The 22,626-nt window shown below is 36.1% G+C and overlaps 1 protein-coding gene across 2 annotated transcripts; it reads right to left on the minus strand.

Annotated features, from left to right (window-relative positions):
- Positions 1-6,063: 6,063 nt before the first annotated feature.
- Positions 6,064-8,854, minus strand: LOC103323466 ((R)-mandelonitrile lyase 3-like). 2 transcript variants are annotated; one of them, XM_008225462.2, is made up of 5 exons: positions 8,741-8,854; positions 8,244-8,373; positions 7,447-8,106; positions 6,513-7,356; positions 6,064-6,376 (listed from the first exon to the last, which is right to left on the minus strand). In XM_008225462.2, exons 2-5 carry the CDS (start codon positions 8,341-8,343, stop codon positions 6,343-6,345), a joined length of 1,638 nt encoding a protein of 545 aa, XP_008223684.2. In that variant the 5' UTR covers positions 8,344-8,373; positions 8,741-8,854; the 3' UTR covers positions 6,064-6,342. The 2 variants fall into 2 exon arrangements, with proteins under 2 accessions (XP_008223684.2, XP_088903302.1); XM_089047176.1 differs by lacking the exon at positions 8,741-8,854 and having other exon boundaries at positions 6,517-7,356; positions 8,244-8,734.
- Between the last annotated feature and the right edge of the window lie 13,772 nt (positions 8,855-22,626).

Genomic DNA, 22,626 nt, shown 5'->3' on the forward strand with positions numbered 1-22,626 from the left:
GGAACTTTGTACGCAATTTATCCGAAAGTTGAATTTATCTTTGTGGAGAAAGATGGATCAGGAAAAACACTAAAGTGTGGAGTAGAAAATGGCAACCCCGAGAAAGTCTCTATGTAGAAATCGCTTGTGATACCAGCAATCTGTGGAGTAAAGGCATCCAGTTGAAATGGAGGCAAAATTGTGATGTAATTACGAGGATTATCACGCATAAACTGTCTAATGTAAGGCTCGGGGTGAACAACTGGGATTTTGATAGATGAAAGGTAGGACTCTGGGCCAACACCACTAAGTAGCAGGAGTTGAGTGCTTCCAATTGCCCTGGCACTCAATATAACCTCTCCCTTACCACGTATGAAGGCCTGATGTGACCTCCCTTTAGAATCACTATACACGATTCCTCTAGCAGACAAACCTGCATGGTTAAGCCAACTCATGGCGTTGTATTTGTAAGTTTATTCATCTTATTTTTAATCAATATATTTGAGGTTTACTCAATTTCTCTGGTGGATTCTAGTTTGTTGGTGGATTCCGACATTGTTACTAGTAAGGTTATCGTTCGATCTCCCTATCCCTTATATCTCACTGCGTCAGTTAGTATTAGAGCAGGTTTTGCCTGACTCAAGGTGCCTCCAATGGCTTGTCCAGGCGAAGAAGATAGGACCCGTGGAGACGGGGAACCAACCACTCTTAGAGAATTTGATGGTACTTGATGGGAAGTGACTGAATTGAAGGCTTTCTCCGATGGGTTGCAGACGTAGAGAAAATATTTGATTCAATAGCGATCCCAGAGGAGAAGATGGTGAAAGTTGTTGCGTCCCATTTAGAAGACGATATTGCTTCTTGGTGGGATCAGTTGCGAAAATCTAAGAAACAACAAGGTAAAAATCCTATCAGTTCTTGGTGTTGGATGAAGAGACTTCTTGTGAAAAAATTCTTTCCATTTGAAAAGATTGCTCAACCAAATATCATGGTGAGTCAAGAAAAGATGGAGGAAGATCTGAAAAAGGAAGAAACTGTTATGGATGTTGAATTAATTGAAGATCAATAATCCACAAGATGAAGGAAGAGATTCAAGAAAAACAAGATATTGAACCTATTGAAACTCCTATTGTTGTTGAAACATATATTTCAAAAGATGAAGAACAACAATTAATTGGTTTCCTCTGAAATTCAAGGCATGGACAAATCTGTATTTGGAGAAGAAAATAACTCACACAAGGAGTTTGATTCTCAACTGGCATATTCTAATCTTGTTTATGGAATTAAATATATGATTATTCCATCCAAATATGAGCAGGTCCAGATTCTACAAATGGAAGAGTTTATCTACAAATCGAGTTCTATGCCTACTCAGGTTCATTTTAACGAGAACTCGAGTCGAGTTCTTTACAAGTGAAGGGGTTTGATGTAGGATGAAATATGGGTCAATTATGGTGTGAAAAATTAATTAAAATAAAGTGGCTCAAAGTTGGAAGGAAATCATGCAAGAAAGGAAAATTCCAATTAAATGTCAATTATGGCGCTAGGAAAAGAATGAATGCATATCGTTGGGATTTTCTAATTGATTGAGGAAGTTTGAAGCAATTATGATTATGTCAAGATTTGTATTTAATTTAATGTTTTATTTTATTTTTGAAGAATAAGTTATCTATTAGGATATTATTTTTCAAACATGATTTATATTATTTTCTTGTTAGCTAAGTTTAGGAATATTCTAGAACTTAGGGTTTCTACGGTTTTATGGTTTCTTTGTTTTCTATTTAAGCCAACTCATGGCGTTGTATTTCTAAGTTTATTCATCTTATTTTCAATCAATATATTTGAGGTTTACTCAATTTCTCTGGTGGATTCTAGTTTGTTGGTGGATTCCGACGTTGTTACTTGTAGGGTTATCGTTTGAAATCTCTATATCCCTTATATCTCGCTGCGTCATAATGGGCTTCAAGGGACAAGAAAAACTGCATCTGAATAATTTTCATACCTTTTTTATTATATTTTATTGGTTTAACTTCTATGATAGACCTACCAAAAACACATTTCGATATGAGCGATGAAAATTAATTAAAAAGTAAAAACGTGTAGAATGAAGAGCCAGATGAATATTGAAGATGTAGTGTTGTGGGTTATGGCTATGTGGGAGGAAGTCACGCTTCATGGCACGTTGTAGCAACACTTTCTTTCAGACAGCTTTTGCTACAACATCCGGTGTGCAAACAGGATAAACAAAAAAGCTTCGGGGATACAATGAAGCCCAATAATACACTGATTTTACTCTGCATTGCACAACCAAAGAGTCACCAAACATGCTAAGGGATTAACAAGGATGTTCAAGATTAACTACGAACTAATACTACAGAAATTACTTTCTAGTGCTTTTGTTTCTAAGATGCAATAGTGATAAGATAGAAATGTTCATAACAAGTATCTTTTGATTTGGTTACAGGGTTTTTTTTAGTACAGCTAAACGAACCCTAAAATTAACTGAGTACACTCTATGATCTAAGTACACCTTAATATTTAAATTAAAATGTAAAATTAACTAGGTACACCATTGTTTGACTATCAAAAATACACTTGTTACACCCTAATACACTTGATAGGAATGATTTCTCTCCTACACATTAAGAACTCCAAGTTGAAGTTCCAAAAACTCTAACTTGGAAATGTCAACATGTGGCTTAAATAGCCAACAAGAAGATGAAGAGAAATTCGGAAATTTAGGCCATATGGTTTCTTGGGATCCTCTTGGCCCATTTAACTTGTATTGTCATACAACACATGTTGCTAGGCCCAATGGGTCCTTGGGTTATTTTTCCCTTTGGCCCAAAATGTCTTTAAAGCCCAAATCAAGTCCAACCGTTAAACTAACTTCACAATTAACATTTTAATTGTGATTTGTGACATAACCATTAAGTCATATCCTTCGTTCGAATAGTTTGGTCAACCGTTTTGGTCAAACATGTTGACTTTGACTTTGACCGCTGACTTTCAACGTCTTATCGTCTTCATTTGTTTCTCAAGTTTCTTTCCTCTTCATTCGTACCTCTAATCTTATTTCTCACTGTGCAATCCATAGGTTCCTTTTAGCAAGGTAGTGGGCAAACTCAAATTCTCTGAGTTAACTTGTGAATTAAATATCACTATTTAATTCTTCCTATTAGTGAAGGTCAATAATGATTGAACCTTTTAGGACTTCCACAAATCATGGTTGACGCCTAGCAGCATGTCATGGTTATCCAAGCTAAATAGGGTGTAGGGAAGAACCTATTGAAATTGGAATGACCGTGAAATTGAATCATTCTCTTATACAATACTCGTTATTCTTATTATTAGATAATGAAATCTAATGTCGAATATCCCAATGTGAATTATTCCTTTATATGATTATCCTAGTAAGATTTGAAAACTTCTTCTTTCAAATCTTATCCACTACTCTACTTAGAGATTTGATTAATCATATCCTTGGAGTATTCTCTCTCTTTACTGAGAGTATAAATTCCTTGTTGTGCATTCATTTGTCTCCATAACTTTATTGAGAGTCCTGATAAACACCTTTATGTCATGTCTCCTACAACGCAACTATATAGTGCCCTCAAAGACAAACAACATAGCTACAAGACATCTATGATGTCTCAGGTCTAAAGATTAGTTTGCACCATTGCAATCTATGAGTTCTAGTTTGACATGTGAGTAAAGACTTCCATTCTAGAACTCATGTATTTGATCGCTTCAGCGTACTTGTTCTTCTACAAACATTACACACATATCTTGGTGTCAATACACTCAATGATTTGGGACCTCGTCATTCTCTATATATAGAAAATATATTGTGTGTACTAGTCTTGGCGGAATATCAACGCCCAATTGATACTCGTATGACCAGGGACATATTTAAGATTAGGGATCAAGATAAGTCTCGATATATGCAATCTCATTACATAGTTCTCATGCTCACTTATATATTCCTAGGACTATAGTTGTTTTACTGTTATGATAATATGCCAAATATCATGGTTGAAAACAATTGGTCTTACCCATGAATAACTTAATAAGTCATTACATAAGATGTCCTTAACATTAATTATCATATAATTAGTTGGCTTTTAGAGCATACTACTAACAATTTCCTTGTCAAAGTTGGGATGATACAGTGTGTCTTTGAGGAATTTTTGTTTTCTTTTTTTCCTAGCCTGCTCGTTGTCTTTTGTCTCTTCTCAATGCCATTCGTTATTGGAGGTGATAGACTTGGTGTACTTTGTGGGTTCCATATGTATTTTTTGGAGATTTGGTGTGTTCTCTGTTGGATGCTCTCTCTATCTTGTGGCTGTGCAAAAGACTATGATTTCATAGCAGGATTCTTTTGACACAAGATAGTACCTTCGAAAATAATCTTAAGGGTTCTCTACACATCACAATTATGTTGATTTGTTTGACATAAGTTGGGTATTTAAGTCATTTGAATTGTTATGATATTTTGTCACACGATTTCTCTATCTAGCTTCTCACCTCTTTATGAACTCATCTATTTGCTTAATTTTGTTTTTATTTTTCACCTAATTTTTGACATGACCTAACTGTACTAACAAATACACGTTTGAAAAAACTTTTCACCTAATTTTACATCCTAAACTTTTCATTTAATTTTTTCTTCAAAATCTTTCTATTTAATATGTTACATTATTTCCGCCCTTATTCTCCCCCTAACTTTGTATTCTCCACCTAATTCTCCCACCTAGTGCCCACTGCCCATGTACATCATCGATCCTAAAAAGAGTATCTTTTTATACATATAAATTCCCCACATCATCTTTTTAAGGGAATTTGTTTTCTATAGCCAACAACTCCTTTTTCATTACAGCATAGATTCCCCACAAGGCCAATGCAAGTCCTACAATCCAAGGACTTGAACCCAGAGATAAGTTCGGTGCCTAAATTTTAGGCAGAAATCTCTCATTAATATCCTTTGGAACCTTCCTACTTAAGTTTCATTTCCTGAACCGTAGGGCTCCAAGTTGTTTTGCCTTATTATACGTAAGTATAGATAAGACACCTGATCGAATTACCCTTTATAAAATTAGTTGATGTTACATTAGTTAAATCCAAAAGGTAAAGATCTGAAATTCAGAGCAAGACCAAGTGCCAAGGCTTAGTGCTTAGGAGGCCGTTTGGGACATGTTTTATATGGGACTGTTTCTGAAGAAGGCGCTTATACGCTCATAAGCACTTTTTAAGAAGTGCTTCTATTACGTTAAATTTTTTATTGAAAATCAAAGTGCTTTCTGGATCTTTTCACAGCATGGGATTAGCAGGAGGGAGGTAAGTGGGCGGGCAGACATAAGAGCCATCAACGAAACGCCACCAATTTTGCCCAATAAGAAAGGGCTTGAGTTGACTTTCCCAAAGTAAAAAGTTGGAATCTGAAAGTTTATAGGAGACAAAGGAGGAGATGTTAAAGGGTAGAGTGGGACCAGTGAGAGAAGAAGAAGAGGGGCTATAGTACAGGCCATGAGAGCAGAGAAAGAGGGAAAGAAAAAAAAAAGAATAAATTGTCTAGGCTTTGATATCATGTAGAAAACAGATACTTTTTCATATATTTGCAGTTCACGGGTACAGGCTTTATATACAGGCATAGGAGGTAGCTAAATGGTTTACAACGGTAGTGTAGTAGTTATATCAAACCTAAATGCTGTAATTACAATACAATAAAGTTATAGTTAATTCTATGATCATTAAGGGATGATCTGAATCCTCAACATTTCGATGGATAGGGGAAGGATTTGGGAAAGCTAGAAGTAAGGCTCACTTGTAGGGTATGTAGTTGGAAAGCATGCTGGAACTTACAAAAAGGTGTTTGCTTTCTTTTGAAGCATGATTTCAAGCATGATTCTGAATCTGATGCGTAGCCATTGCCGGACCACATTGCCAGTCCACCGCTAGACCTAATTTGGATTGGTTCAGTTAAGGGATTAAGCTCCAACCTGTATTGAACTGATCCCATGTCCATCCTGACTTTTAGCTTATCTACGCATTGAAATTAATTTGAAAACTTAATTGATGCAAGCATATATAACAGTTCTGTTTTATTAATTAAATTTGTGCTTACAATCATGGGACTTAACCCAGCCTACCCTTTCGCCAGGCTAACCTTATGCTTTCTTGAGTTAGAACTCAAGGGCTTATTTTTGAGAAGCAAAGGATCATGCTACATTTGGTCTAAATATAATACTTCAATACTGCCCGACTACTTCATCACACTCTTCCAATAGACACGTCAATCTAATTTTAAGGGAATCCAAAGTTAACAGTTGGAATGTTGAGTTATGAGTAGCATCCCTTGCATGCTTATCTTGCTTGCAGCATCGTAAGGCCAACATACCTGCCCAAAACCGAAAATTCAGAGGGTTAGAATGTAGTAATATGGCATACAGTTCACTACAAACAAGCCAATCAACAACATAGTTGTTGATAATTCATTTCTTGTAGTTTTATGTTTTAGAGTGTCTATAACATACCTGCCTAACATCATAAGGGTGGCCTGAGGATTTGTCCCTGGTGAGAAATTGAATACGGAGGTATCAACAACACGTAATGCGTTGATCCCCATAACACGCAAACCACCATCAACCACCTTTCCAACAACGGATCCACCCTGGTAATGCCAAAATGTGGCCACTGAACCTCGACAAAATGTTTTAAAGGATGAAATATCTGTTTGGTTCTTTGGCAAAGATAGTCCAAAAAACTTGAAGCCTTCTATTCCCGGCAAATCTTCAGCCTTAAATGGTTTCATTGAGTCTGTCCTTAACAAATCGCCAATCTTCTTCATGCCACTTACACAACGAGCAAGGTCCACTGGATGTGAAAGGTAGTTGAATCTAACATTTGGACCAACCCTAACATCCGACGATGATTGTAGCTTAAGAGAACCATACGACAAGGGTCCTGGAAATTTGATAACAATATGTCCGTAACTCGAATCTACCTTGATCGGATTAGATGGATTAGGAAAAATGCTAAATGGTGGAGTAGAAAATGGCAATCCAGAGATTGTCTCAACGTAGAAATCATTGGTAATGCCTACAATCTTTACAGCTGAGGGTTCTAGTGGGAATGGAGGCAAAATGTTTATTAAATTACGAGGATTGTCGTACATAAACTGTCCGACGTATGGATGGGAACGCACAACTGGGATTTTCAGGGATGATAGGTAAGACTCCGGGCCAACACCACTAAGTAGTAGAAGTTGAGGGCTCCCGATTGCCCCTGCACTCAATATAACCTCTCCCTTACCACGTACAAATGCGCGATGAGATCTCCCGTTCGAATCACTATATATGATTCCTATAGCTGACAAACCTGCATTAGAGCTTATTTAATTAATATCAAAGTATTTCTTACTGAACATAAACTTAATTGGTCATCATAGTACATATGCAAGATATATACTTGACGTATTGGAAGAGAAGATGATCTTCTCTACTGTGGCATGAACAGCAACTCGCAAGTTCTTTGGCTCTCCTCTATTCAGAAGTTCCACAGCTCCATGTCTCCTTCCATGATTGTCAAAAGTTGAACCCCCAATTTTAGTTCCTTTAATGTGATCCACATTAAGTCCATTGTCTGGACCAACACCAGCCTCCAACAAAGCTTCTTTTACAGCAGATTGCCATTGTGTCAAGTTTGGGCGGAACACGATACTGTCTTCAACCCACTGATACGCCTTATTCACCGAATCCATGTCCCATTCAATTCCTGATTTCATAAAGAATTCCCTGTCAGCTCTTGAGTAGAAGCCAGCATTGATCATGCTTGACCCTCCTAGGACCCTGCCTCTTACATTAGGAACACCATCTTCTGACATGAATCTTTGAGCTGGTGTCTTGCCATCATCTTCTTGCATGAGATTGTTCAGCAAGCCATCTTCACGCAGAACGCTAGGATATGCTGTAGGAACACTGCCCCTTTCTAAAAGGAGCACCGAGTAATTCAAGGATAAAGTGGCCGCCAATGGACACCCAGCTGTTCCTCCACCAACTACAATGTAGTCATATGTTGCTTCTAACTGCGGATGGGTTGCGTTATACACAAATTTCATGTAGCTAAAATCTGAAAAATGTGAAGACATGAAGAGTTATTTGTTATGATAAGATATAGAACATGTAATTTTAGCATAGTTTATCATTCTCTTTTGCTGTTTCATTTTTTGATTTCTTTTTCATGGAATCACGGATGAAGTAATTTACCATGATCGGAAGTAGTGGCGAACGAATGAACCTCTGATTGAAGATGAAGGAAAAAAAGGAGCAACACCAATAGTGTAGCAGATATTATCGACTTGTCCATTTCTTTGAAACCAGATAGACGTCTTTCCACCTGGAAAATTGAAAAACACTTTCACGGCCTCTTATGGAATTTACAGAGAGCACTTACACTTGGTAAATTCAATTAGAAATCAAGATTTCAAAAATCACACGAATTTGCTAAAGTCAAAAATCACAGTACAAATTTAATATACAACTGACCTCTAAACACTTCAAATCTCATAGATTGGTCCATGTTCAGAAAAGAAAATAATGTAAAGCGAAAAAACATGTAGCTTAATATATTCGAATCGTTGGAACCATTAAAAAAAACATTATTAGAATCGAATCCCTAATAGAAAATATTTTGAAATGCTCATGAATCTTTATCCGTAATTGATCTAGATCAGAGGCCTATTATAAACGGGGTTAGCCTTTACCTTTGCCTTTACGCATGGATTCCCTAAAACTCTCCAAGTTCTAGGATATTTAAAGGCCAGGGAGGTGTCCTGCAACCCAAGGACTCCAAGGTGTTCTCTTACAAGGGTCGATGCCTAAATTTTAGGCATCTCTCTTTTTAATTATACTTTGGAGCCTTCTTACTTAAGGTTCCATTTCATGACTCCCACGACTCCAAGTTGTTTTACTTAACTGTAGGGGTCATTCAAGAATAGCCACCACACCACACAATCCCTAGATACAAACCCCGACCCAACATATATGTATAGATATAGACAGTGGCGGACCTATTAAGGTTGTAGGTGCTTCAAATTGCCCCTTTATTCAGATTACCTTATTTTCATTTTCAACATTTTCAGTAAATATCATTAAATTTACAATGTAAATAAGGAAATACCCTCCATTTGGATTCAAATAAAAATACTAGAAAATCAATTTCCCACCAAATCAAAATATGAAAAATTGGTCTTAGTGCAAAATACGATTTAGGCTAAAAATGATGGCTCATTAAGTCAATATATACTTCATAATAAAATCCCATAAAATCAAGTTTTCTTATTTGATGTGTAAGGAATAAAAGCCGCCAAAAGTTATCTTAAGAAAATGATTATTGTGAAAAACCATTTTTCATACTTAGTCAATATTTTTACATAAAACAGTTTTTCATGCATGATATGAATGAATGAAGGGACCTAAGGTCAATCTAGGTAAAAAAACCTTAGATGTTCAATTCAGAGTTTTTAGCCTTTCAAAATTGCACATCCACTAAAAAATTCCTAGGTCCGCCAGTGGATATAGATAAAACAGTTCTTTTTTCCTCTCTTTTCCCACTCCCCTTTTGTTCACTTAGGGGCTACACAGGCTTGGCTTGGCCTGGCTCGGACTAAATTTAATCCCATGTTTGTTTCATCTAATCCTAGTCTTAGATGAGATTGCTAATACCAGGCCCACCAAAAATACCTCCTTAGAAGGGAACTAATAAACCCATGTGGAAAGGAAGGATTAACTAGTCTTATCCTCACCAATGTATAAGATGCATATATTATATTGTAATAATAATAACATCTATTATCATATAGTATACCCATATACCCATAAAAATAGGGCACACGACAGAACACAAAAACCCTGTGAACATGGCAAGGGCAAGGCAAAGAACACGAAAACCTGCGAGCAGGTAAAGAACACGAAAACAGAACAGGTAAAGAACACAAAAATTCTGTGAACATGGCAAATGCAAGGTAAAACTAAACCCTAAAATAGGGTAAGGCAAAGTAAAGGCAAAGCAAAGCAAGGCAAGGCAAGGCAAGGCAAGGCAAGGCAAGGTCAACGGTGGCAGCAACGGTAATGGCAATGGAAAACGATAATGACATCCATATCAATTTTAGCTAAAACCCCAATGGACATAACGGACAAGCAGGAAACAAACAACAAAGGATTCCTAACCAACATGTGACTAGCTAATTCCTAGTCACAAACCTATGAATGCAGAATAACCAAACATACACATTCAATGGCAATACTCATACCCTTGCAGATCTAGAAGAAGACCATGTGACAACCTATGCACTCAGAAGGACCCGTCAATCTAGGCATCCACTGTGCTAGCAACAACTAGAATGATAGGTGTGTGAGAATCATTTAACAACATTTCAACAACAGCAGACAAACCATAATAGTAAGAACAACACAACATAAATGTTTACCTAGAAACCCACCACTAGGAAAAACTAAGGGTCATCGATTCGACTAGGCAATCCACTAACAAGAAGAAATAGTTACAGAGATCAACCGATACAGCTCAAGTTTCCTAGTTTTATAAAGGAGCAATTATACCTCTCCAAGCTATCTTCTTCTTCTCAGCAACGTTGCTTGCAACTAGTCTATCATGACAATGGCAGCTTCATCGTTTAACTCAATCATCTCATGGCACCAACATCATAGTACTACTCAACCAAATGCAATGATGAAATATAGATTTAAGAAAGGATCAATTTTCTCAAGAAATCATTCTTGGAGAAAATCAATCTTCAAATCTGAACTCTAGATCTAAAATGATATATATGTTTTAGTATAGCTAGATGCAGATTTAGTGAGCACAAGCTGAGTTTTTCCTAAAATCTCATAAATGCAACCTCACATCCCTCACAAAGAAAATGATTGTGCCTTCAAACTTTCCAAAAAGTGCAAGTTATATTTTCTAAAAAGGTGACGGCTCCTTAAAACTATTGCCTCCTTATAGCAAGGAGAATGAAAGGTTTCCCTAGGATAAAAGCTACATATGTCAATAGTATATTGGCTATCAAATAAGACAAAGAGAATTTTCTAGACAAAGGAGCAAAAGCTAGCAGAAACAGTAAAATTGTACCATCTTGCTGAGAGGTCATTCTGGAGGACCAGCAACACAAAATGAAACGCAATGCATGATTTTGCCTTTATTGAGTAATGCCAAAGCGCGCTTTGTTGAGGAGAAGCCAATCAAAGACAGTGTTTCTGTGAAGATCACAATAAGCCAACTGCCTAAAACTAATCTTATTCCTTTTTTAGCAAGCTTATTACAAGATGTTAAACAGATGTCAAGGAAAGCTACAAACTAATTGATTAAAACCTTACAAACTCCCCCTTTTTGGCTTTCCTTGACCAAAAACTATTTTAACTCAACCTCTGAGCAACCAACCCAACCATTAAGGCAATCACCACAAGGAACTTGCAAGACAAACACAATCTCGACAAATATCAAGTGCAGATAATTCATAGGATACGAAACGGTTTAAGTTAAAGAATAATCTCTCCCATTTTTCAGCAAGAGGTAGCCAAAAAGAGAAGGCAAACAGTAAGTGCATCACATAAAACAAGGGGAGAGAGAGAGAGAGAGAGAGTATAGGGAAGAAGAGTTTAAGTACAGACCATACAAAATAACAAAACATGTCCATACAAACAAAAAGTACTCCCCCATAACCAACCATAAATCAGTTCTTCATGTTAAAACATAAAACACTCCCAAGTGTTACATCATAATGACCTAAGAATTCATGAGAACTCCACAGAACCATCAGAATCTTAGGAAGTAGAGTCAGAGTAAGCTGAATTTGGAAGAGAAGATTCCATTACAGGATCATCACGAAGCAAACACTTCAAGTACTGAATCTTGGGATCATAATGCAGAAGACATACTTGTTTAACCAAAAAAAGAAAACGAAACATAAAAACTTCGGTTAAAGGCAGAAGACCCATTTCAAGACAACATAGATCTTCCAAAAAATAATTCCATTTATTTTTCTTCTTCTTCATCTTATAGAGTTTCTAGATTGTTACACTTTAGACCGTACATGGAACACAAATAGCTTCAAAGTTGACGAGAAAATTTGAAACAATGAAGAATTAGGCTAACCGCGACTTAGAAAAGGTGCAATTAAGTTAATCAACCGCATAGCTACACTTTTCTAACTTGCAGTTAACCTCTTATAATTGAATTTTTATTTTCAAATTAGGGGTTGTTCAAGATCTAATCCAACTTGAGAAAACTAACCGATAAAATCCTATCCAATCCAATTTTAATAAGTTATTGAAATTGATACTTAGGTGACGAGGGGTAAATTTAAATGATATGCAACCACTATCATCTAACTTTCCAAACTATCCAACATTCGAGATCTTAACCTCCTAACACAAACACATCTCGCCCTCACTTGAGTAGCAGGACCACGACAAGGTCCGCATCATACTCAAATAAACCACCTAAGTGAATTTTAGTTCGCGGCTGCACCTAGGAGCTATCCTCGGCTGCCTACGTACCCTTACTAAAGGATCAAGCCACACGTAGTTCTTTCCTAAAACTTTTTTACTTTAAATCACAATTCACCAATCACAATTTCACATATCTCCCTATACGCCACGATATACCAACGCCACGTATAGGGTGCATCAACACGTGTCGACCTCAACACAATATCACATATCTCCCCATACGCCAGGATATACCAACGCCATGTATGGGGCCTGTCAACACGCCGGCTACTCCTACGACATGTGTGACCTCAACACAATATCACATGCCTCCCCATACGCCGGATATACCAATGACTAGTGAAACGGACTAGTCACTCAAGTTTAAATTTGAGATGGCATCAAAAGACAAACAACCTCATAGACACAACCAAGAACAAAAAAGAGCAAATCAACCAAGAGAATGCTTAGGAAGGCAACATTGATGCATGAAAATGATAAAAATAACCAGCAAGAGTGTTGCCAAAACACATGTGTCTCAAAGAAACTCCCTCAACAAAATAAATTAGAGAACAATCCAAAACTCATATAGCACAGCAGACTCGTAAGGATTTCAAGAATTATGTTAGGCTAAATCAGTGAATGTGGGAACACAACTTATTAAGATGACTGGTCATAGACCAAAGTGGCGTCATCTAAACACGATCGACCACATATGAACACAATACTAGTGTTGAAACAGAAGGTGTAAATGAGATAAGAAGAAGACAAGTGAGCCTTTGTGCTTTGTTTCATAACCAATGGTCTTTCTTAGAGAGTAAAATTAATTTCACCAAAAAGGCACAAGATCCCTATTAAGCATATACAACATGACTTGACGGCTAGAGACATAGCTAAGGAATAAGAGACAAGACCAGAGACACGGTCAGAAATGAAAATAGAACATGATGACTAGTCAACCACAATCAGCGTATGCATATAGTGACTAGTCAACCAGAGCAGTAATCACAATAAGCAACATGTTTAGTATCGACCTTATAAAAGATGAAGGACTTTGCTAATACACAGAGAAGAACTAGCAAACATATCAAGTGATCAAGGATGTTCAGCATTCATTGTCTAGGGCAAGTCTTCAAGCACATGAATTTAAAATGAAAGAATTAAAAGCCTATGCAAGTAACATTTACAACCAACTCTTAGAGATATAATATGAATTGAATTTAATGCTCAGAGACAAGGCATATTTTGGAATAGGAGGTTCAGAGCCAAGGGACACAAGGAATGATATCTTATCTCTCTTGGGGAGACATGTATACAATGAAAATTTATGACATGATCAGAGCATAGGCTCAAAGTTCAAGTATCATCACTCTCTATTGACAAATAATTTGATGATTTATTTTGTTTCACTTGCACATCCTAGACATAAGTGCTTGAATGACCCAATTTTACGGCTCTTTGCTCTAGATGCTTCAATCATATCACCTTATACCTTCTTAGAGCCATGACTACATTGGTCACACTTTTTTTTTAAAATATTTTAATTATTGAATAGATTGGCTAAGAGAGTGAGATAAGCTAAGAGATTATAACAATGATAGTCCAAAATGAAGCATAGACACTTGGCTCACCAAGAAGATAAGATAGCAGGAATTAAGTCTCATCTCATAGCTCTAAACAAAAAAGGGGATTATGCACAAGTTAGAGAAAGCACAAAAACATTCAACCTTCACACCATCAAAGATGAGAGATGTAAAACAGTGGCATAACAATTTAAAAACTTTTTTTTTTAATAAAAAAATTTAAAATTGGACTTGACTAGTCAACTACATGCAAGATGACTAGTCAACTATTCTGGAATGTGCTTAAGACAAGGAACAGACAAGCTAAGCAATCAATTGAGCAAAGGCCAATGGACTGCCTAAGTGTGACATGTTTCTGAAAGTCCAAGGCCTTGGTGAGTATATCTGCTAGCTGTTTCTCAGAGGGAACAAATTCCAAAGATAAAATTTTGTCTTTCACAAGATCTCTAATAAAATGATGCCTAATGTCTATATGCTTAATCCTAAAGTGTTGAACAAGTGTTGAACAATATATGCTTAAGGAGACAGAGTTCTGTTTTTTGCTATGCCAAGCAACTAGGTTGTTGCCTACATAAAAGAACCCCTCGGAATTGTTTTTCCTATCATTACTACACCCTACCCAATCGGCATTACTATACCAACTAGATTGACACAAGTGTCATAGGTATACCACAACCCAAACTCAACAGTCCCACTCACATATTTTATGATTCTCTTAACAACAAACAAGTGAGACTCTTTTGGGTCACTTTAAAACCTAGCACACACTCCAACACTATAAGAAATGTCTAGTCTACTAGCAATCAAGTAGAGAAAACTTCCTATCATGCTTCTATAAAGAGTTTGATTCACACTTTTGCTATGCAAGTCCTTATGAATTTTAGGACTAGTGCTCATTGGAGTTCTTGCAGATTTTGCACCCTCCAAACCAAATTTTTTCACAAGATTTTTTGCATATTTTGATTGAGATACAAAGATCCCATCATGGCTTTGTTTGATTTGAAGACCTAAGAAATAGTTAAGCTCACCTACAAGACTCATTTCAAATTCACTAGTCATGACATGAATAAACTCTTGAACATGCAAGTCAGAGGTAGAACCAACCAATATCATTAACATACACTTGAGCAATCAAGACATCTCTTTTGAACCTTTTAACAAACAAGGTTTTGTCAATCAACCCTCTAACATAGCCATTGCCTAGAAGATGAGAGGACATCCTCTCATACCATGCTCTAGGAGCTTTTTCAAGCCATAGAGTGCCTTCTTCAATCGAAACACATCATTAGGATGATGTGGATCTTCAAAGCCCTTTGGTTGCTCAACATAAACCTCCTCATGCAAGACACCATTCAAAAATGCAATTTTGACATCCATTTGATAAAGTTTAAACTTTAAGTGACAAGCAATGGCAAGAGGTAATCTCACTTATTCTAACCTTGCAACCAGGGCAAAGGTTTCATCAAAGTCAATACCCTTCATTTGAGTGTAACCTTGAGCAACTAATCTAGCTTTGTTTCCAACAACATTACCTTGTTCATCAGTTTTGTTCTTGAAAATCCACTTAGTACCTATAACATTGGTATTGGTTGGTCTTGGAACAAGGTACCAAACATCATTTCTAACAAACTGATTTAGCTCTTCTTGCATTGCAGGGAACTATTCACCATGGTTCAAAGCCTCTTTCACATTTTTAAGTTCTTCCTTTGAGACATAACACACATGGCTAATTTCTTGAGCTATTTGTTTCCTAGTTCTCACTCATTGATTAAGAGGACCAATAATGACACTCTCAGTTTGAGTGAGAGGACTATGATCAGCATGGGAGTTGGCAACCTGGGCAGATGAGATGGAACTAGAGGTTGAAGGAGTTGACAGGTCAACTAGGACAGAATTTCCAAAAGCTGATAGGTCAACCACAAGATCCAGACCTAGAGATTCTTGCTCTAGATGAGGAGGAAAAAGATCATCCTCATCTAATGCCATCTCAGTACAGGCAGCAAAATCATCAATATTGACATTTATAGACTCAATGATGGTTCTGGTCCTACAGTTGTACATTCTATAGGCTCAGCTTGAAGTGGAATACCCTAGAAATATTCCCTTATCACACTTAGAATCAAACTTAGCAAGATGCTCCCTATCCCTCAGAATATAACATGTGCTACCAAAGACTCTAAAATATGACACATTAGGCTTCTTTCCTTTCCAAATCTCATAGGGAATTTGTTTAGTGCCAGACCTTAAAAATACCCTGTTTGAGATGTAACAAGTTGTATTTACAGCTTCAGCCCAAAATTGTTTAGCAAGATTTTTGCTATTTAGCATCACCCTAGCCATCTCAAAAAGAACTCTATTCTTTCTCTCCACAACACCATTTTGCTGAGGTGTAATAGGTGCAGAGAACTCATGCTTAATTCCCATCTCTTCACAAAATTTCAGAAACTGAGAATTCTCAAATTCAAAACCATGATCTGTTCTAATTCTAACAAGAGGCAGATGACTAGTCATCTTCTCTTTTTGCAAAAGATGTCAAACAGACTTAAACCTTCGAAAAGTTTTAGATTTCTCAAGTAAGAATGAGACCCAAGTAAACCCAAAGAAGTCATCTACAATGGCTAGGATGTATTCCTTGCCACCAAGGGAAAAGGTTTGGACAAGACCAACAAGATAAATGTGAACAAGTTCAAAAGAACATGAAATTTTGTTGATCACCCAAGATTCAAAGCATTGTGAAAGAGATGATTGAAAGACATGCATGTAATGACCACATTTAAAAAAAATAAAACAAATGAATCCTAATCAAACAAAAGAACAAGGTGCAAATACATGACAATGTATCTAGACTCCATGAAGCATACACAAACAAGAGAATGGTTTAGATACATAAGATAAAGAAACTAGTCACCAAAATGAGGAAGAACATGGTCTTTCTTCTTGATCCAAACTTGCTTCACTTTTGAGACTTTATGAGGCAAAGAGATCACCTTAGGAATTTTAACAACTTTATAAAGAAGATCATTCACTTAAGTTTGAAGTGAGTCATCATTTACTTTCTTGAAATTAACAAAAGGCTTTTGCTCAAAATTCCTAAGCTCAAAACACTTTGGTCTAATGTGTCCTAATGTGCCACAATGATGACATATAGGAATGAACCTTTTTGGTTGTTGAAAACCAAATTTTGCAAGTGAAGAATGTTTATCTCTTGTACAAACCATAGACTTTACAACCGCATACTCCTTAAAAGATGACACGTGAGTCTCAAACTCACTTTCTTTGGAAACTTGAGACTTAATCCTAAGGATATGACACCTAGGTCGAATGTGTCCTTTCACACCACAATGGTGGCAGGTAGGCACAAATTTGGATTGTGGAGGAGACAGCTTTCCCTTAGAAACAATATTCATGGAATCGAAATCCAAGTTGAGATCATGAACTACTTTTGGAGCTTCTTGAGTTGACACATCTTTGACAAAGATTGTCTCAAATGATGAAGGTGTAGAAGGCTCATTTATATATCCTAAACCTCTTTTATCACCAAACAATTTTCCAAAATTGAGCATTTTATCAATCTTTCCAGTACCAATAGTTAAACCTTGAATCTTTTCTTTTTCCAACTTAAGTTCATATTCCAATCCTATATTTTCAAATTGTAAAGCATCAAAAGATTCAGATTGTTTAACCATGTTGTTTTCAAGTGAATTTATCATCTCAAACAAGTTTTGAACCTCAATGTCTTTCTCGAATAACATGCATTGCAAAACAGAATTTTCAACCACAAACTTATCATGCATGACTACCTTTTCATGCTCAACTAATGACTTTTCAAACTAAAATTAGTTTATGAAGAAACAAGGATTTAGCATTTTCAAGTACATTCAACTTCTTAATAAAATCAGTATTTTCTTTTTCAAGAGTGCTAACTTTATGATATAATTCATACATGTCAACTTCACTCTCATACAAGCTATCACTCAACTTCTTTTTGGCCATTTTGAGAGTTTCATTCAGTTCATCAAGTTCCTGGACCTTTTCTTCTATCATGTGATTCTGTTCTTTGAAATTACAGGTTTCATTGAAAAGCATATCATACTTTCCACATAGTTCCCTGTATGACTGGTCATCCTGTTCCTTGTATGACTGATCATCTTGTTCCCTATGTGACTGGTCATCCTGCCTATCATCTCCAGACACACATTCTTCCTTAACTACATGAACTCTAGCAAGGCTAGAGTTATGAATAGAACCAACAAGGGCAAAATTATTTTCCTTTTCATAAGATGAAGTGATATAGTTGTTGGAATCATCACTATCACTATCACCCCATTGTGCACTAATTGACTCTTCTCTCTCATTAAACTCTGTCATGTGGTTATTTGCACATTCCACCTCAATGTGACCAGCACTGCCACATAGATAGCACTTTACAAGACTCTTCAAACTTTTGTCCTCCCTAAAGCCATAAGAGTTCAAAAAATTCCTCTCCTTAAAAACATTGTCCTGAGACACACATGTAGATGAACTAGAAAGATTTTGACAATTCCTACTGACTTTGGTTTTATCTTTGACAACCTTTCTATATTTCTTCACAAACAAGGCAAGCTCATCATGAATGCAAGGAGCAATTTGATCCATTTTTATGTTTACACACCTAATACCAATTAGCACCCAAAGGATTTCTCTATTTATGTTAAGAGTTGCTGCTCTGATACCAATTGAAATTGGTACTTAGGTGACAAGGGGTAAATTTTAAGATACTTAAACAAAACGCAACAATCTTCACACACTTTAGACCTTGACGAAAAACACTTATGACTAGTCAACTGCTAGTCATGAACAGCCACAATCAAGAATACACACAGAGTATGCCACAATGTACCTGCAACCCTAGAAAATTACTAGTGACAACCTAGGCACTCAGAATGACCCGTCAATCAAGGCATCCCCTGTGAAAGTGTGTGAAATCATCATAATCAAGTAAACACCAAACAACAGATAATGATGACTAGTCAACTACAAGGACACAAACCCATAATTCATACGATGACTAGTCAACCACCAAGAACACAAACCCAGAAAAATTACAAAGATGCAATCAGAAATTGTTCACCCAGAAACCCACCATTGGGAAAAACTTGGGGGTCATCAACCGACCAGGCAATCCATTAAGTAGAAAAAGATTCTTGCAAAGGAACACAAGCAAGCTCGAGAAAAACCTAAATCTATTTAGGAAGATAAGCTGTACCTCCTTTGTGCAATCTTCTTCTCCAACTTAGCAAAGCTTGAAGCTCAGTTCTTCATGGCAATGACAGCTCCTTCTCTGGCTCATTCATCCCATGGCACCAGCTTGCAAGCTCTAACTCAGACAGAAACCAAAATTTGGATTTAAAGGAGAATGACCAATTTCTTCAAGAAATCATACTCTTTAAGAAATCAATCTTGAATCTGACCTAGATATATATGAGAGAGTGTTTGATCTAGCAAGATAAGGTTTTCATATTTCAAATGCAGTTTTCAAAAAGTGAAATTTTGCAAAACTCAAAGATGAAAAATATGAAGGTTACACTTGAGGAAGAAGAGAAAGTTTACAAAGAAACTTTTCAAAACTTGCCTACAAAAGTGACGGCTGCCAAATTAGGAATCATTTGGCCTTTACACCCAAAAATTCCCTAGGTCTGAATCAATACATGGAAGCAGAGAGAGAAAAGAGAATAAGATAAAATAGTTGGTTATCCAGCTGGAAATCCTACAGAGCAAGGATGACTAGTCATACGAGATAAACTATTCTTAATTTAAAGTTGAGAAGCTATTCTTAATCTAAACTTGAGCTTGATAAAAACAATAAAAATCCAATTACAAAATTGTCAAGGGAAACCAAAAGAAAAACTCAAAATGCATACATTAACAATTTTCAATGTTGTCCAAGCATTCGTGGACTTGGCATCCAGCGAATGCTCCTATGCCTGATCCCCATGTTCAGGTTCAGTGGCTAGGATAGTTTTGTTATTGTTGCATCGTGTTTTCTTCGTTCTCCCCTTAACTGATCTTTGATTCTCCTCTTGTCTCATGGACTGTGTTTTCATAGGATGTTTCTTTGTCAGTGTTGAGATGATACGACCTGTTTGTGGGCTTTTTTATTTACTTCTTTCTTGTCCTGTTTGTGGGGTTAGTCTCTTCTTTGTGTTGTTCCTTGCATATTTCTTTTCTTTCATCGCCAATTGCTATTATAGGTGGTTGGAGATGGTGTGCTCAGTGGCTATTTTCTTTCTTCTTGGTGTATTTTGTTCTCTGTCGGATGTTCTCATTGTCTTGTGGCTGTGCAAAGGACTATGATTTCATAGCAAGACTCTTTTGACAGTTGGATTGTGTTCTCGTCAAAGGTCTTTGCGTCGAAGGTCTATGTGTCAGTTTGCTGTTTTATTTTATCTTGCTTTAGCATTGGTCTTGCGTGCCTATTTCAGACTTTTTTGTTAATCTATGACATGTGTGGTACTCTTTTCTCCATTGAGGTTTGTCCCTTAGGAAGGTTTTAAACGAGACCATTGTTTCGTGTCGTTCTATGTATGCTACTTTGATTCTATGAATAAATTCCATTTCTTAAAAAATGTTATCCCAGTATAAAGAGGCCTCCAACATACAACTTTGAATGCAATTTTTTTTAGTGCTACTAAACGAACCCTAAAATTAACTGAGTACACCCTATGATCTATGTACACCCAAATATTATAATCAAAATATAAAATTAACTAAGTACACCTTATTTAACTACCAAAAATACCCCTGATATACCTAAATACACTCTATCACACAACACCCTAATACCAATCCTAAACCAAGTTACTATTACCTTTTTTTCAGAGAAGGTTACTATTACTTTACGATCATTGGTTGCATCATAAATTCTATCCACGCCTTTATCCACATTACCATTTATATTTGTTTCTGTTGACTCCGGCAAAAGCTCACTTATAAGTTTATATCCTCTCCGTCTGACAATGTTTGTAAGATCATTCCTATTAACCATTTTGGACAAAATAGATCAGTTGAACTTGCTACTTTACTTGTTAATGAATATATGTATTATATATTTATATGAAATATATATAATATTAAAGTTAAACTTCCCGTTGCTGCTAAGGCCAAAATTTCTTGAAGAAAAGATAAAATATGGCAACAAGCAATAAGTGAAATTTTGTAGAAAGTTCTTGGAAAAGTAACTGTTGAATTTTACAGATAAACCCTAATCAAGCAAATCGAATAAAATTCTAGTAAAAATACGAAAATAAAAAGTAATGGAAAAACCTTTCGTCCTGCAATTTCACCTCCGTCAATGCTCACTGTGTTGTTCGTTGTGGGCACCAGTCAATACAAAACTTCTCTACATTTGATTAGGGTCGAATATGGCGAGTAGGGTGTACTTTTTTAAAAAAAAAATTCACAATTCAATATATCTTTTTTGGTCATTTTATATTAGGATAAATTAGTAATTCAATAAATAGTTTGGTAGTAGGGTGTACTCAGTTAATTTTAGGGTTCATTTAGTAGCACCTTTTTTTTTCCAGCTGCATGTATCTTAATTTTGTTTTCAAGCTTTAGCCTTCAACCACTCACCTCTCTCTCTCTCTCTCTCTCTCTCTCTCTCTCTCAAGTTCTTAGAGTTTATTTTTCCTATATTTTGTATATTATTATTTTTCTTGGTTATTGGTAATTAGTAATTTGATGATCACAAATTTTGATTATATAGTTTGATTCTTTTTTATAATTTTTCATTGAAGACTTTATTTTAGGAAGCCCTCTTGTTATTTTTGCATAGGGCCCCTAAAATCTCAGAGTCGCCGATGTTCGAACCTGAGAGTCTGAGACCTCTTATCTGCAAATCAAGACTCTTTTTCATTAGACTAAACCTCGTTGACAATAGATATGCATTTTTATTAAATCACGATAATAGGTAAATTTTATTCATAATTGATAATATAGGTAGTTTCTTTTCCACAAAACCTAATAGGTTATATATCGTCCATATATATATATATACATATACATATACACATATATACTAGATATGCTATTTTTATTAAATCACAAAATTGGTAAATTATTATTCAAAAATTAAAAAAATAACTTATCCAAATCTTAAAATAGTGGTAGGTGTGTTAATTTTTGGAAGAGAAATTTTATTGCAACTGGTTTAAAGGAGATTCATTGATTTTAATAAAAGTAGAACAAGGCTCTTTAAAGACATTAAAGGAATTATTGCAAGGATAACAACAGATTCCTCCAGTAAGACACGTCTACTGGGAAGCGGATGGTTGCTGACGATCAGGTACCAATTGGTGATGCTAAACATAGTTTTCAAACTTCTTGTTGTTTGTGTCGTTGTAACTCTTGTATGATAGTAGGAATTTAGGGATCCTGAGGTTTTTCGTAAATTTATTTCTCATTTTCATAAAAGAAAAAAGACTATTAAAGCATAACTTAGAGAACTTTGCTGCATTGACCGATGTTTTGGATCTCATTTAGTCCCTACCGTCAAGTCCATCAAGAAGTTTGTTAAAAAC

The sequence above is a fragment of the Prunus mume genome, linkage group LG2, assembly GCF_029339155.1.
Source record: "Prunus mume cultivar Tortuosa linkage group LG2, ASM2933915v1, whole genome shotgun sequence".
Lineage (NCBI taxonomy): Eukaryota > Viridiplantae > Streptophyta > Magnoliopsida > Rosales > Rosaceae > Prunus > Prunus mume.

Excerpts from the sequence above, each read along its gene's own strand:
- LOC103323466 (XM_089047176.1), bottom strand. The coding sequence starts at position 8,343 with ATGGACAAGTCGATAATATCTGCTACACTATTGGTGTTGCTCCTTTTT. Across the intron at positions 8,107-8,243 it reads CGCCACTACTTCCGATCATG|ATTTTAGCTACATGAAATTT; the intron begins GTAAATTACTTC and ends CACATTTTTCAG. Across the intron at positions 7,357-7,446 it reads CTTCTCTTCCAATACGTCAA|GTTTGTCAGCTATAGGAATC; the intron begins GTATATATCTTG and ends GCTCTAATGCAG.